Consider the following 14,617-nt stretch of genomic DNA (forward strand, 5'->3'; position numbering starts at 1 on the left):
AAAAGAATTTCTGGAGTAATGGATCTACAGAGTCTAATAAATATTTTTTATAAACTTTTTTTGTTACACTTATTGTTTCATACTATTACTTTTTAATATTATATGATAGAAATGTATTTATAACACGATTTTGACACTACATTACTTAGTTAAGCTCGTAATGTCTTATATTATATGCCTTAAATTATTTATTTTATTATTAAATAAAAAGCAACGATTTTTAATTGGTAAACATTTTAATATACCTTATCAACAATACAATCCAAGAGGTCTCATAATAATTCGTTGACAGTAATTGGATTCCGAGCTTTTTCAATTCTAGATGCTTAAGGCACTCTACTAATATATCTTATTGTACACCCGTTTGGTAGGATGTTATAGTCCGCGCCAAATTTCTAGTGCGCTCTGAAGTTGTTGCACGCAGGTGTAGTCAGAGAGCCATTGCGGTCGAACACAACTACAAGCATATACTCCGTAGCAACAGTAAGGGCACACTAACTGCGCTATGTACCCGCGGGCGAGAGCGGGTAGCGGAGGGTGTCGAGGAGGTACCGCGCTGTCTTCATCCCGCTAATATCTACAATTTGCTGTTTTGACGTGACTCGTTACTATATTCAGCGCGGTCTAGGAGTTTGGCGCGGACTCTACAATACCTTATAATAATACCAAAAAACATAATATAATATAATATTACATAATATAATACATAAGCAGTTACTCACGGGTAACTTTCATATGCTCCTTCCCAGTTTTCTCCAGTTCCAACTTGTGTAGTTTGAAGAGTATGGGAGAGGGCGTGACTAGAAAATCTCTCAAACAGTATATAGATGTGTTCGCTATTGTTGGAAACTTTGTTGCCAGTTTGCCTAGACCCTGAAAATATTTTAAAATAATCTTACTAATTATTTTGATCAACATGATTATAGTACGAAAAAATAAGTGCACAAAAATATATAAATAAATATAGATGCTAATTATATAAAACGTATTATTTTTAACTTAATGTGAAAATAATTTCATTCTAATAATTACAAGTTAATACCAAAATATGACATATAAAATAAAATTTAATAGTAAATGCTAATATTTGGTCAATTAGCTACAGTAGTACAAAAATGTGAAAATTATTTATTACTATTAAAAACTACCTCTTGAGCTAAACAAAATAAAAAGTTTAAGCTTGGTGTAATCCTAATACTAAACTACATGTTTACTCTACTCCATCTACTCTACTATTATAGAAACTCACCTCTAAACAGACCATAAGTAACGGCATGTGAGCTAAGATCAGCTTATGATTGTGATTCGAATTAATTTTCTCTGTCAACCTCCCACACAGTGAATCAGCACCTAAAATTAATAAAACGTTAAAATTTACGTATCATATACGACGCATGCGTTATGTACCGTACGTACGTATGCGTTCATTCGTGCGTATACTTGCAGCGTATTTGCAATTTTCAGTGCATTTTAATCTTAATATCAAAAAAATAGAAAACAAATCCACATGGTGAGCCAGTACTTAAAATTAATAATATTTAAAGATTTACGTATTACCATACGCGATGCATAAAGCACGTACGTAGCAAGATGCGTACACACGTGTACGTATTTGTGCGTATACTTGCAGCGTATCTGCATTTTCCAGTGCATTTTGTAAATCTGCGTATTAAATGTAGCAAATGAACATGCTGTCATATACGTATGCATGTATCGATCATCAATGCCTCATATTAGTATATCTTATCATACCCTTCTATATTAAGTATAGTACAGTTGTTACGAGGCAGAAGTAGTTGAAATGGGTAGTGCCTCAACTGAATTATGGATAGTTCTATAACTTTTGAATTTTAACATCAGTTCGACAGCACATCTTTTTTTCTTTCATTAGGTCATAAAATACTTAATAGTAATGAAATAAACAAAATATTTGTTCCACCTACTTGATACAATCTCAAATTAGTATGTTATTAAAGCACCTAAATCTATAAAAACATAAAAAATCCTTAGCCCTGTCAATATTATTAAGAGGACGAAAAAGTTAAAAAAACGTTAGAATAATAATAATTAATAATGTCATATTATATTTTAATTATATATGATAAGGTATTTCATATTCAAAAAAATTCCAAAAATTGTTAGTCATGGGGTCCAAATCAAACTCAAACCTACGAAGAGATACCTATTAATATTGTTAGAGCGTTTATAAGAGCCGGCACGTCATAGTCCGCACATACTGTAATAAATATATAATAAAAGAATATAATATACATACATAATAATAAATAATACACATACAAAATAATAAATTTAGGTGTTTTTTTAAACACCTATTATTTTATAATAAGTAACGAAATATCTTGTGTAAGCATAATTTGTTATGCTCGTTGAGCATCACCTCAGCTACAGGAAATATATAAGACCTTTGATATAGATAAACAAAAAATTCATTTGAAATATAGCATAGCATTAAAAGGAGTGTTTACCCATTTAATCACCTCTTTAAATAAAGGAATAACTTGTTTTAATAACATATATCAAAATGGATGAATGAAACAATGTAATCTTTTGATTCTGTTGCTCGCTTACTTATTATAAAAAAAGGTGAGAGGTAAATAGAAATATGTATTTTTTTTTTGATTGGCAATCCTTATTGAAAGTTCGTAGTTACTAAAATGGACATGAATAAACCCTTTGTTTCTATCTTTCTTCTTTTTCTTATTAGTATTTTGTAACTATCCTCTTAACCACAACTCTTGCTAAACTTATCCTCCATTCCCAGATCTAAACGCAATTAAATAGTCCGGGTATAGTCCATACTGTCATACATTTATCCATGTCCATATTATCATACATTTACCTGTCTCATCGCCAATCGCCCACACCAACAAGTCCACACACGCCGAGTTAGCCATAACATTCACTTTGAACTTATTCACGGTGGCAAAGTTACTCTCTCTGTCCTCTTTCTCTGAAGCGTCGTGATGACGACTCTGAAGCTCTGTTTGCCCGCTCAGAAATAGGCATTTTACGAATTCCTGCAAAATAAAAATAGGTTCTTGTCACATATAAAATTAGTCATACAGATTTTCTAAAGTAGCCACAAATGAGGAACAACTACTAAAGATGTATGTATGGAATCTTACAGATCAGGAATCCTACCAAAGCTATTGGCAGTTCTGCCATGCTTGACACACAGCATGGAACAGCTCAAATATTTTTCGTAAGTTTGTCTGAACATAATCTTCAAACCAGAACACAACAGGGTGAAAAAATAGGTCAATATGAAACAGAATCCTACACTGCTATGTTATACAGATAAAGGTGTAATGATACCATAGCTGGTAAATATCACAATACTATCATTTTCTAAATATTTATTTTTTGCAGTTTTGCCTCACTTTATATTTCTAACCACATATCTGCAATAAACTTACTTGAACATCCTTAGTGAAGGGGCTAGGTAAATCCTTTTGATGCTGTAGAATTTCTCTCAACAAGGTCACCATTACTAAATTTAATGTCTCGGAAAAGGACTTGTATGGGAATACCTAAAAACATAAATAAGAATCATACTTTACTCACATATGTAATTTTATCTGTAATCTGGAATTATGATTGTTTAAGAACGTTTAAAAGAGAGTTAATCTTAAATGAAATCATACAGTCCGTCATATAGAAATGATATTTCAAAACATCGAAAACTTAGTTAAGAAACATCTTCAGATAATTTAATTTTAATTTAGGGTATTCATGGTTATGTAAGAAGGTGAAAGATTTCTTGATAATAACAATCTATTAACTCACTTTAATCTGTCCTGAAGCATAAATATCCTCTGCTTCTTCATCCAAAAATGCCAACAGATCTTTGGTGAGAAGTTTCTTCGCGAGTGACAATATTGACTGTAAGTATGTGACATAGAATTGCACATTAATCCTCTTTTCCGGCGACTCTGAGAACCTCATGTACGGAAACTGGTTGAAACTGGATCCGAATTTGTGGAAGAAGTATGTCGTCGGATCGTATGGGACTGAGCTGTAGCTGTGAAAGGAGCCTCGTTTAAGAGTTCCTCCTGTACTGTCCGTTGTATCCGTTCCATTTTCAACTACATGCTCGTTATTAGCATTTAAATTGCCGGACAACGATCTAGGTATGATCGGTCTGAATTGGTTAAACTTCCTCTTCTTATCAAGCGTTGAATACTCAAAGTTAGGTTCAGGTTCCTTCGTCTTTACTGGACTGGGAGGTTGCGGGAATAACCGGCAAAGTAAAGGAGGCTCGATCGTTGCGTATCTCCCCATAGATCTTGCAAGACCAATGAGGATTGGTATTGTGCTTTTGCACAATTGTAGCTTTGATACAGTATTATTATAGTCTTTGCTTTCGTGACAATTGATGATTGTCTTCGTGAGGTTAGACATAAGTTCAATTTGGGCTGTGATGATCTCCTCACGGAGAGCTGGCTGCTTCGAAGCCACATCGGACAGCAATGTGTTCAGGCAGAAGCTAAACTTCTCTGACATTGGAATACCTGTGATAAATGTAATATAATAATTAATATTTTAGACATTACATAAAAATGTATTAACTCTCTTGTGTGAAACATTGTTACTATTTAACTGTTCTTATGTGAAAAATAACACTTTTATTTTCTTTCAGAGTACCTTTGTAAGAACACATCATAAGTTTTGATGAATTTCAAAAAAGGAAGAATATATTCTTCTGTTTTTAGGCTGTTTTGTAGTATATTTCTTGTTTAGAAGAACTAATGGTATGAACTAAGTATGTTTTGTATTTAGACATGTATTGCATAATTCTCAAACCAAAATTACTACAAAACTAGATGTACTAATACCAGTTTATTAAAAAAAAGTATTAATAACCTAGCAAGGTACAATATTGCACTATTTTCCAGACATAACTAATCAAAATCACTCACGATCACCACTATTGCACCTAAACAAAGGTTCTTCAAACTGTGCGTTGGTCAAGCACTTCAGGACTTTCAGGAAGTATGGTAGCAACTTGTCCTGATGCTGCAGGCCGCTCTGCAGGAAGTAGAGGCCGAGGGCAATGCTCGCTTCTTGGCTCCGTGGATTCACCACGAAGCAGGAGCTCGCTTGCGGGCAGAGCATGAAGAGAGTGTTCACCTGTGGGATTGATAGCACAGACAAAGTGTTATGGGTTGCCAAACAATTAGGAAGTGTTCTGGTCATTGCCAACCCATTAGACTCTATGTATATCTACAGATATTGAAGTGTCAGGCATACTCTGTCGCTGATGAAATCACATTATCCTAATTCTTACAATATTTTGACCGGCACGGCCTGTATCGATAGGTAGCACGGCCTGTATCGAGCCAGACAGCCATATACAGCCGTGCTATAAATATAGTCACTGCTTAAATGCTTAAAGTCTAACAGAAGAGGCGGCCCCTTTGCGTTAGACATTTAACCTTTCCAGTGACTATATGTTAATACATATCCTATTTTTTAAAGAAGCCTACAGGTTGTCAGTTCCTTACAATATTTTCCTTCACCATTAAACCAGTGTATACATACATTTTGTAAAATCAAAAGTGCATGCATGAACCTAGGACCCCAGATTAAGAGGGTGAGTTTAAAACACAATGCTGTCACTACATCTCATACATTACAAGAATATATTTTTTACATAACAGCAAGGATGTTGCAAATATATTGAAGAACAATTTGGTATGATCTAAATTACTGCTACCCAAAGTAAAGTAAAAAACTATCTGAAGAAGTCTATGTGAGCCTTAAAAAGAACCAGGTGGTGGATAGAAGGCTAAAAAGTTTGAGGATCTCTGATATTATAGTAAATTGCAATTGCTTTTTCTTAAATAAAGTACAGAAGCGTAACTTAGTATTTTATAGAAGATAAATAAGTAATTAACGAAATGGGCGATCAATAATGTTATTGATTGACAGCTGGTAGACCCCGATATGACGATATAGCTTATGTCATGATGAGATCATATTCAAAACAAAACATAAACAAAGGTTGACCATTTCACGATTATTAACGACATTAAGGAACATTGTTCACCGAGCTATAATTACTGCAATAACGAAACCTGGCACGGTTTCGTAACTCAATAAACAGGTAAATAAGATTACAAAATTAGCAACCTTCTCCCATGGCGTAGGGTGGATGCAAGATAGACATCTCGCTAAATGCTGCACGGTCTGCCTAAAAAAGTCGCTCTCGTCCATCTCGGCTTTTATCTCGTATCCAAACCACACATTTTCTAATCCGAAAATTGGAAACACGATCGACTATCCCATACAATTCTATGGACTTTGACAGTTGTAGACAGATTGTCAAATTGTCAAGTCAATACAATGAGTAAGCATGTTCCATTCTACGTGTGCTACAATATTTTATATAGTATGTACATTTTGTAGATATTAATAAAATCTCTAAATTAATTTCTAGCATGTTCAATAATTATGATTACGCTGACTTTTAGTATTAGATCTTAAAAATATTAATGAATCCAGTCATGTTTATACTATGAATCAAGTCGATCATGGCGACCTCTACCACTGTTAACAGTAATAAACAGGGTTATCGCCGGTTATTTTGTTTGACGATGAACACCAGAAACATCATCAGAACAAGATCAGAAAGATCAGAAACACATCTATAATGAAGATAGGAAGATATTTTATTAGATGACCGACACTTTAAGTGATGTCTTGCTCTGATAAAGGTGTAATGAAGTTTTATTAATTACACAAATAAAACGAGTATTCAGTTAAACATTTTTATTATCTTTAGGTAACATTTAGGTACATTGATTTTCGTAGATATGGACCAATCATATTATCGTTTACTGAAACAAAATAAAATTACATAATTTGTAAATGAAAAAAGGAATTGTAAATGTTGGTTTATTTGGGGGAGTACAAAAATCTAGATTAACAATATTGTTATTATGATTATAAGTAATAAACTACACAACACAAGCGAAGTGTTAGAACATCTGTTTCTACGATATATCAGAAATGTCATATGAGAAACAAGTGAGGCATTCCTATTTAAGTAATCCTTAGGTTAGCAATGCATCTGCTATTGACATTGGATAATGCAATTCTCTTTGGAATTCATCACAAATATCCACGCTGTAGATACTTAATTGACACTTGCCCGGTTTCTGAGGTACTTTTAACTGTGGTTTATGTATATGTTATCCCTATTGGTCCGATAACTTGAGAAAGTGCGTTTCTGAACAGCACATTGGAAGCTAAACGTCGCTTATTCTACGTTTAACTTAACTGACAGATTTTGGCCGTTTATCGGTCTCATAACTTTATTTGACGTTTCATTGGTTGGTTGTCAAAGTCAAACTATACTATGTTTTAGGCATTAGGTTATTATTTACAAAGTATGTACATCATTGGGTGCTAACTCTGTTAAACAATACTTTTAGTACAAGATATCAATAATAAAACTTGATTTAGAAGCGTCAATTTAAAAAAAAAAAAACAAAACTGTGAGTGGCATTATGGATATGCATAATATGAGCAGTTCGTCAGAGTCCGATTTTGAAGTTGTGGAGGTTATTTCTAACATTTCAGTCTCCAGAAACTTAAGGAATAGGCGAAATCCGTTTGAAATGTTTACTGATGAAGAATTTAAATTAAGATATCGGTTTAATAAAAATACTGTGCTACACCTTAAAGATATCATCGGACCTAGCTTAGCTCCAGTTGCGCATCGTAAATGTACCTTATCTGTTCTAGAACAAATTTTTATCACACTACGGTTTTATGCAACAGGTTCTTTCCAAGTATTGATTGGTGATGACATAAATGTGCACAAAACTACTGTGTCAAGGGTGGTTCATAAAGTCAGCAAAGAAATAGCAACGCTAGCTAAAACTTATATATGTATGCCAAATATGGAGGAGATGAGGAAAGTGAAGAGCCAATTTTATAATATCGCGGGATTCCCAAACGTGATTGGTTGTATAGACGGATCACACATACCAATTCAGTCGCCTGGAGGTGATCAAGCAGAATTATTTAGAAATCGAAAAGGTTTCTTTTCTATTAATGTCCAAGTTGTGTGTGATGCAAAATTACAGATCCGTGATATCGATGCCCGCTGGCATGGTTCAACTCATGACAGTACAGTTTATCACAACTCGTTTCTGCGTGCACGCCTAGATAATAATGAGATAGAGGGCCATCTCCTAGGGGACAATGCTTATCCTTGTGGAAAGCATATGATGACACCATATTTAAATCCTGTCACAAATGAAGAAAAACTATATAATCAGGCACAAATAAGAACTAGAAACACAGTAGAGAGGACATTTGGTGTATGGAAGAGAAGATTTGCTTGCCTGTCACAAAAAATGAGGATAAATGTTAATCGCACATTAACTGTAATTGTTGCAACAGCTGTATTACACAATATCGCACTGCAGCAAAATGATATTACTGATTATATTACTGATTCTATTGCTGAAGATACTATATCAGAATCATTTATAGAATCTGTACCATCTGCAGGAAATAACTTTAGACGGTTACTAGTTGAACAATATTTTAGGTTCGTATAATTTCTTATTCAAAATCACATTTTTAATTTATAATTATTAATATAGGGATACAAATTAAAAACAATATGTTCACAGACATTTTTATTTAAAAAGGACACACTATTCAATCAATAAATAAATTATTATATATGAATATATATAACAGTAAAATAAATTATGACAAATTATAATTTTTTCTTTTGAATTCCAAGTCCAGTTTGGCACTTTCCAAAAGTGTTTTCTTTAATTCTATATCTAAATCTAGTAAAACTTTAGTTTTTTCTAGCTTCATCACCTCATATTGCCGTTGAGTTTCATAAACTTCTAGCCTTTTATTAGTTAAAATATCTTCATTCGTTTGTTTGTCGGTTTTTCTTTTGATGATGCAAGAGGTTATATTATTAATTTTTCTTTTTTTTATTTCAGTTAAGCACAGTTTTTTGGGCTTCGGTGTGCTTTCTATGTCCTGTAAGACAGAGGATTGTGGCACTTTTAAAGCTTTAACTGGTGGGGTTGAATCCGCTCCAAACATATGATCGTCTTTCACATCAATAACTACCAGTAAATCTTCTGGAAGGTCAGCTTGCAAATCTTCATTGAGTACCGGAACATCTTTATTTGGTGCTGGTACTGGAACATTTATAATAAAAACGTGTAAAAATTAGTTACTGTGTTATTATTGTATTTATTACAAATATAATCAAAGATATGCTTTGCCTCAATATCATCAAAGCACTAACTGGTACTGGTACTGGTACTTTGACTTACCTAGCGTGTGATATGGTGCCGATGAGTCAAATTCATTTGTTAATGGTTGAAATTGAGGTGTTAATAAAGCCACAACTTTTTCATCAATTGTAGTTGTTTTGGGACAAAAAGTTCCTCCCCCCGTCTTGTATATCTCCGACTGAAATTTAAATTTAATATAAATATAGTATGCTCTCGATAGAATCGAAAAGCAGTGATCGTTTTTATTAGCTTCAAGACCGGTGTGTATGAAAGCGTTGACGAATATCTTACCCGGGAGACTATACTACAGCATACCAAAAGGCAACTATTTCAAATGCTTACCTTGTCGTCACTCATGTTTTTTCTCGCTTTTTTCTTTAAATTATCATACAAAGCATGTAATTGCTTTTCTGTCCGGTACCCAGTTTCTGAGATCGCGTTGTAGGCACGATTACGATTCTTACGGCGCCAAAATTTGAATGCGGATCCTTATAGATCTCGACGAGACAAGACGAAAAGTAAGAATAAAATTTTTTGATATCTCGCTTAGTTTTCGAGATATCGATATTTAAAAATCGAAAAATAAAAAAAAAATATTCTTTTAATGATGTATTTCGATAGATTTTTGGAAAAGAAAACGAAAACAAAGAATATTTTTTTTCGATATCTTGCTTAGTTTTCAAGATATTAATAAATACATTATTAAAAATGTTGGAATTTTATTGAAAAAATTTTTTGAAGATATATTTTATCCTTTATTATGTATATCACTATTATTATGATAATAATAATAACAAAAAAACCTAACCTAACCGAGGACTATAACATCTTGATGGCTATCCGTAGCGGGGACTCGAAGGTCATAAACAAAATCACGAACCGCAAGCTCGACGTGGCCTCCGGAAAGGACGAGGCAAGTAGGTCCTAGTTTATGCTATGTTTGTGTTTAAAATTGTGTTTATGTTTATGTATGTTTGTAACAAATTGTCCCAACGCAAGGAAAAAAAAAAAAAAAAAAAAAGGGTCCTGTAGTAAGTAGTAAGTAAAATAAGGTTTTCTGTACAGCCGCCACTGCCATCACCGCATGAAACTGGGTATCGGCTCGTGCCATTACCAGGTTAAGTGCGGTGGTGACAGGGAAGGCTCATAGTGAAGCTATCAACTATTTTGACTAAGAGTAAAATATGAGGCACGGACGATCAGTCTGTGGAGTGCAGTTTTATTAATAAAATAAAAAAAACAAAAAACCTAACCTAACCAATACCAACTCAAATTTCTATCACCTCTAACTTCGTTGTCCCTTGCCCGATTTCTAATTATTTTATACCAGCGTACTCGTCTCAACGATACCTTTTCGCACATACTACTTCCGTTCCTCTCCGTTTTCTAAATTTTTAAATATAATTTTCTCCGTTTTTCAAAAATCAATTTTTGGTTTTTCTCATTTTCCTCCGCCGTTTCTTAACTAATTCTCTTCATTTTTCTTCTACCGTATTCTGCACGTCCTCCCCTATCCGGAGATACCAGTCGCACCCGTTTCCGCCGCGCCGTTCCTCGGCAATTTCACTTTTAAAACGCAAAAAATCGAAATTTTCGAATAATTTTTGAGTATCGATATCTCGAAAACTAAGCGAGATATCAAAAAAATTTATTCTTACTTTTCGTCTTGTCTCATCGAAATCTATACGGATCCGCATTCAAATCTTGGCGCCGTAAGAACCGTAATCCCCCCGCGTTGTAATTTTTAGTCAGCGATATCCAAGCTTCTTTCTTGGCCTCCACAGAAGTTCCATCCGTCTTTTTATTATCAATTATATGCAAAAATTCTTTCCCAGCAGACAAGCAAGCAGCTTTTCCCTTTCGGAAAAATTTTTACTTCTTTTCATAGACTCCATTACAAGTAATAACAAAAGATAATTGCAAGTTAAAAGATTTCAAACAGTAAACGGTAAATACTTATAATATTTTTACCAACGTTGACATTTGATGTTTTTTTAATTATTGACATAAGAACGCATACATACAGCCACTCAAATATAATGAATTATCTTAATTATTACGTGCAAAGCTTTTTTATATTATGAACGATATGAATAAAGTCATAAATATTTTATATAATATTATCTTATGTTTTGAAGCCAAAATAAAGTCTCAAAACTAATTTCAAAATCATTTGTATAAAAACTGCCATCTAGCGACCACTTAGGGAACCAGTTATCGATTCCATAGTTATCAAACGGTGTATTGTGTACTCAGAAACCCACCAGTAGTTAAACGGCAGTTATCGAATCCATAACTTTATTGAATCAATAGCTATTGACCAGTTAAATCGAGACTTCAGAAACCGGGCATAAGTGAAAGTATTTTCTTACAGGAGATACAGTTATAAATAGTAAATATGGTTCATAAGCTTGTTGCCAACCTATTGTCCACCACCTCCCTGCGCTCCGCCTTGGCCTCCAGCCTGGCCTCCTGCACCGCCCCCAACTCCAAAACCGGCGCTACCTTTTAGTATCGAAGAAAGTTAAATATAATAAAAATAGTGTTATTATTTATTATTTTATTTTAAATTTAACTCAAAAATCCAAGCAGATAAAATGTAGGTTTCTACTTATCTTCTTGTACTTAGTGCTCAAAGGGTCCTACGATTGAATCTCGACTAGACCAAAAACTTATAAAAAATATTAAAATCTCATAATAGAAAAATAATATAAATTATAAATTTACGTAGTATATTGCTTATCATAAATACCAACCTCCAAAACCTCCGCCAACACTACCCCCAGCTTCGCCTGAAAAATAATACATTATCGGTATATTTTCGTAATAAGGATGAGTTTTGATCTTCTTAAATAAGTGTCCCAGACACTATTTATTAGATTAAACTATTTTTCATCATCAAAATGTTAAAAAAGGAGGATATTACAGTAGATTACAAAATGACGTAACTAAGCCACTTTTGACCCAAAATTTATAAGGGTTTTACAGTTTTACATACCACCACCTTGTCCTCCGCCACCGCCTCCCTGTTGATAAGACTGCAAAAAAGAAATAACAAATAAACAAACGTATTCCATATAGTTCTAATTACAAATATAGGTAGGTACGTGAATATCAGCTACGAAATTGTAACATAAGGTACGAATCTTTGGATATATAATTACCAACTTACATACCTACTCGTAGTTATTAGGTACTTTATTAGGAAGTAGTAGGTACTTACACCTCCAATCATCATCACAGCAATGAGCAGAACGAAAGTAAACTTAAACATGTTAATCTGAAAAGAAAAATGGAAATAAACTTTCGTTTACGAATTTGATTTTGCCAAGTAGGGAAAATTGCGTGAAATTGTATAAATGCTAGTGGCTGGTCGCAGGGGCAATGATTATTATTTGTACAATAGCAACACTTAAGTCACAGATATTAGGTAAAGTACGCAATTTTACTCTGAATCGATTGGCATAATAAAATTATTTAGCACATGCAACGAATAGGTGCCGGTATAAAGGCTTGTCCCTGTATTCTCGGGAACAAAATAAAGCTACAGAATCCCGTGCCCGTTGCAAGAGGCGGTAAAAGGTGTCTTACAGGCGTTTACCAGGCGAACCGCTTAACCAACGACCCCGGGAAGAATGTCGGTACGCATGGCCGCATTCCATTATAATTACCCAAATGTTTGGAAGGTGCGTAAAATGTCTCTTGAGCAGAGTTCTAAAGAAAATTTTGTTACTTGAATGTATTATAGATATAAGATCGTCGTAGGGACATTGAGACATAGGGTTCCTACTCGCAGGAGGAACAAATTAAATACGATATTATTTTAAATATTTGAAATTATGGAATTTCTATACAGAGTATATATAGAATAGGGTACACAGATAGCTGAGGACTCCACATTTCACTGTTCAGGTTTAAAATACTGAAATATTAATTATTAACATACCTTATGTAGGATTTTGCTTCGAGCTGTAACTTGGTTATAGTCACGAATGCGCTGGAAGTAGACGAGTTGTCAATGTTCTAAAAGCCTTTTATATATTGCATGTAAAAATTTCCACAGTTTATACAATAAGTATTTGATTTTATCACAAAATAATTGACAAATAATCACTTCAAATTGAAATGTGTTTTGTGGGAACTATTGTGTTTGAATATAGCACTTTGTTTCGCGACTTTGTCTCTGTTATGATATAAACATGACTGTTTTGATATTTGTTTACGTATTTGCCCATACAAATTCCAATCAGCGCCCCTAGCGGATTGTGTCAGAACTAGGAAATCGTATGGGCCAATACGTAAACAAATTCCAAAACAGTCATATTTGTCGAAACGTAAAAACTCCTGGTAAGGGTACTGAACCTGCTCTATGTAGAGCCCTAGTCCCTGTGCCTAGGCGGCAGTGATCACTTACCATCGTGTAGATTCCTATTCTACCTAAGTTTAGTTCTAGACTCATTACTAAAACTCCACATGGCTTAGAATACCTCATGTACTTAACTCTCCTTCATACAAGAACGCAACATCTCTGCATCGCTGTTATACGAAAAAAATACATAATATGTGTGAAAGGTCTATTTAGTTGCCAGTTTGCCACCTCTCTGTTTTAACGAAACTCAAGCGAACTGTAGGTACAACGTAATAATTAAAGTAAATCCAGTAAGAATACTTATTGATAGCTAAACTTTATAAAAAAATAAAATATGTATTTTATTGCAATTGGAAGGACGGACAGAATGATTATTTTGCATAGATATTTCATTTCCTTTTCATTTTTTCATGTAATCAACATTATGCCGTGTTGCATGTCAGATATTATATATCCATTAAGGTGCTAGAGACAGAAATAAACACATCATTTACGCATGGTTGAACTACGAGTACATAATAGTGTATTGTATTTATGATAAGAGAGGATAACTATTAACTATTATGATTTCTGTTTTTATAATCATGAATACTTTTCTGGATCTCTTTTTATACAATATCACTTTCTTCTTATTTGTAAACGGTTGCCTGGAAGAGATCGCTATTTAGCGATAAGGCCGCCAGTTGTACCTTTAATTAATGTTTATTGTGTATTTTTGTTTGTTACTATAAGTCTGGTGTACAATAAAGAGTATTGTATTGTATTGTATTGTATTGTATTGTATTGTATTGTATTGTATTGTATTGTATTGTATTGTATTGTATTGTATTGTATTGTATTGTATTGTATACTTTGAAAAACGTGGAAGGGATGAAGGTTGTCCGAAGAAACAATATTTAAGAGGGTAAGTTTGCAAAACAAATTGCATTTATTTTGTTTTTATGAA

The 14,617-nt window shown here is 33.6% G+C and overlaps 2 protein-coding genes and 1 long non-coding RNA gene across 3 annotated transcripts in view; all 3 read right to left on the reverse strand.

The window, feature by feature from the left end:
* Nucleotides 1-6,325, reverse strand: part of Pi4KIIIalpha (phosphatidylinositol 4-kinase III alpha) — a 33,390-nt gene extending 27,065 nt beyond the window's left edge. The window contains exons 1-7 of the mRNA XM_073078156.1: nt 6,154-6,325; nt 4,941-5,151; nt 3,808-4,532; nt 3,438-3,551; nt 2,861-3,038; nt 1,250-1,350; nt 723-873 (exon numbers count right to left, since the gene is read on the reverse strand). Coding sequence (XP_072934257.1) covers nt 723-873; nt 1,250-1,350; nt 2,861-3,038; nt 3,438-3,551; nt 3,808-4,532; nt 4,941-5,151; nt 6,154-6,237 — 1,564 coding nt within the window. The 5' untranslated portion in view covers nt 6,238-6,325. The remainder of the gene's footprint in view (nt 1-722; nt 874-1,249; nt 1,351-2,860; nt 3,039-3,437; nt 3,552-3,807; nt 4,533-4,940; nt 5,152-6,153) is intronic.
* A 452-nt stretch (nt 6,326-6,777) lies between these two features.
* Nucleotides 6,778-13,376, reverse strand: LOC140746529 (uncharacterized). The gene is made up of 6 exons (XR_012102773.1): nt 13,249-13,376; nt 12,526-12,582; nt 12,301-12,340; nt 12,059-12,094; nt 11,725-11,807; nt 6,778-6,860 (listed from the first exon to the last, which is right to left on the reverse strand). It is a non-coding gene; the product is annotated as an uncharacterized LOC140746529 (long non-coding RNA).
* Nucleotides 8,661-9,711, reverse strand: LOC140746141 (uncharacterized). Its single transcript, XM_073078157.1, has 3 exons — nt 9,645-9,711; nt 9,342-9,480; nt 8,661-9,203 (listed from the first exon to the last, which is right to left on the reverse strand). Exons 1-3 carry the CDS (start codon nt 9,657-9,659, stop codon nt 8,749-8,751), a joined length of 609 nt encoding a protein of 202 aa, XP_072934258.1. The 5' UTR covers nt 9,660-9,711; the 3' UTR covers nt 8,661-8,748.
* Nucleotides 13,377-14,617: the final 1,241 nt, after the last annotated feature.

This window comes from Epargyreus clarus, unplaced genomic scaffold (genome assembly GCF_041222505.1).
Source record: "Epargyreus clarus isolate Ecla_fem2 unplaced genomic scaffold, WU_Ecla_fem_2.2 ptg000012l, whole genome shotgun sequence".
In the NCBI taxonomy this organism is placed as follows: Eukaryota; Metazoa; Arthropoda; class Insecta; order Lepidoptera; family Hesperiidae; genus Epargyreus; species Epargyreus clarus.

Excerpts from the sequence above, each read along its gene's own strand:
- LOC140746141 (XM_073078157.1), bottom strand. Across the intron at positions 9,204-9,341 it reads GGCACCATATCACACGCTAG|TACCAGCACCAAATAAAGAT; the intron begins GTAAGTCAAAGT and ends TAAATGTTCCAG.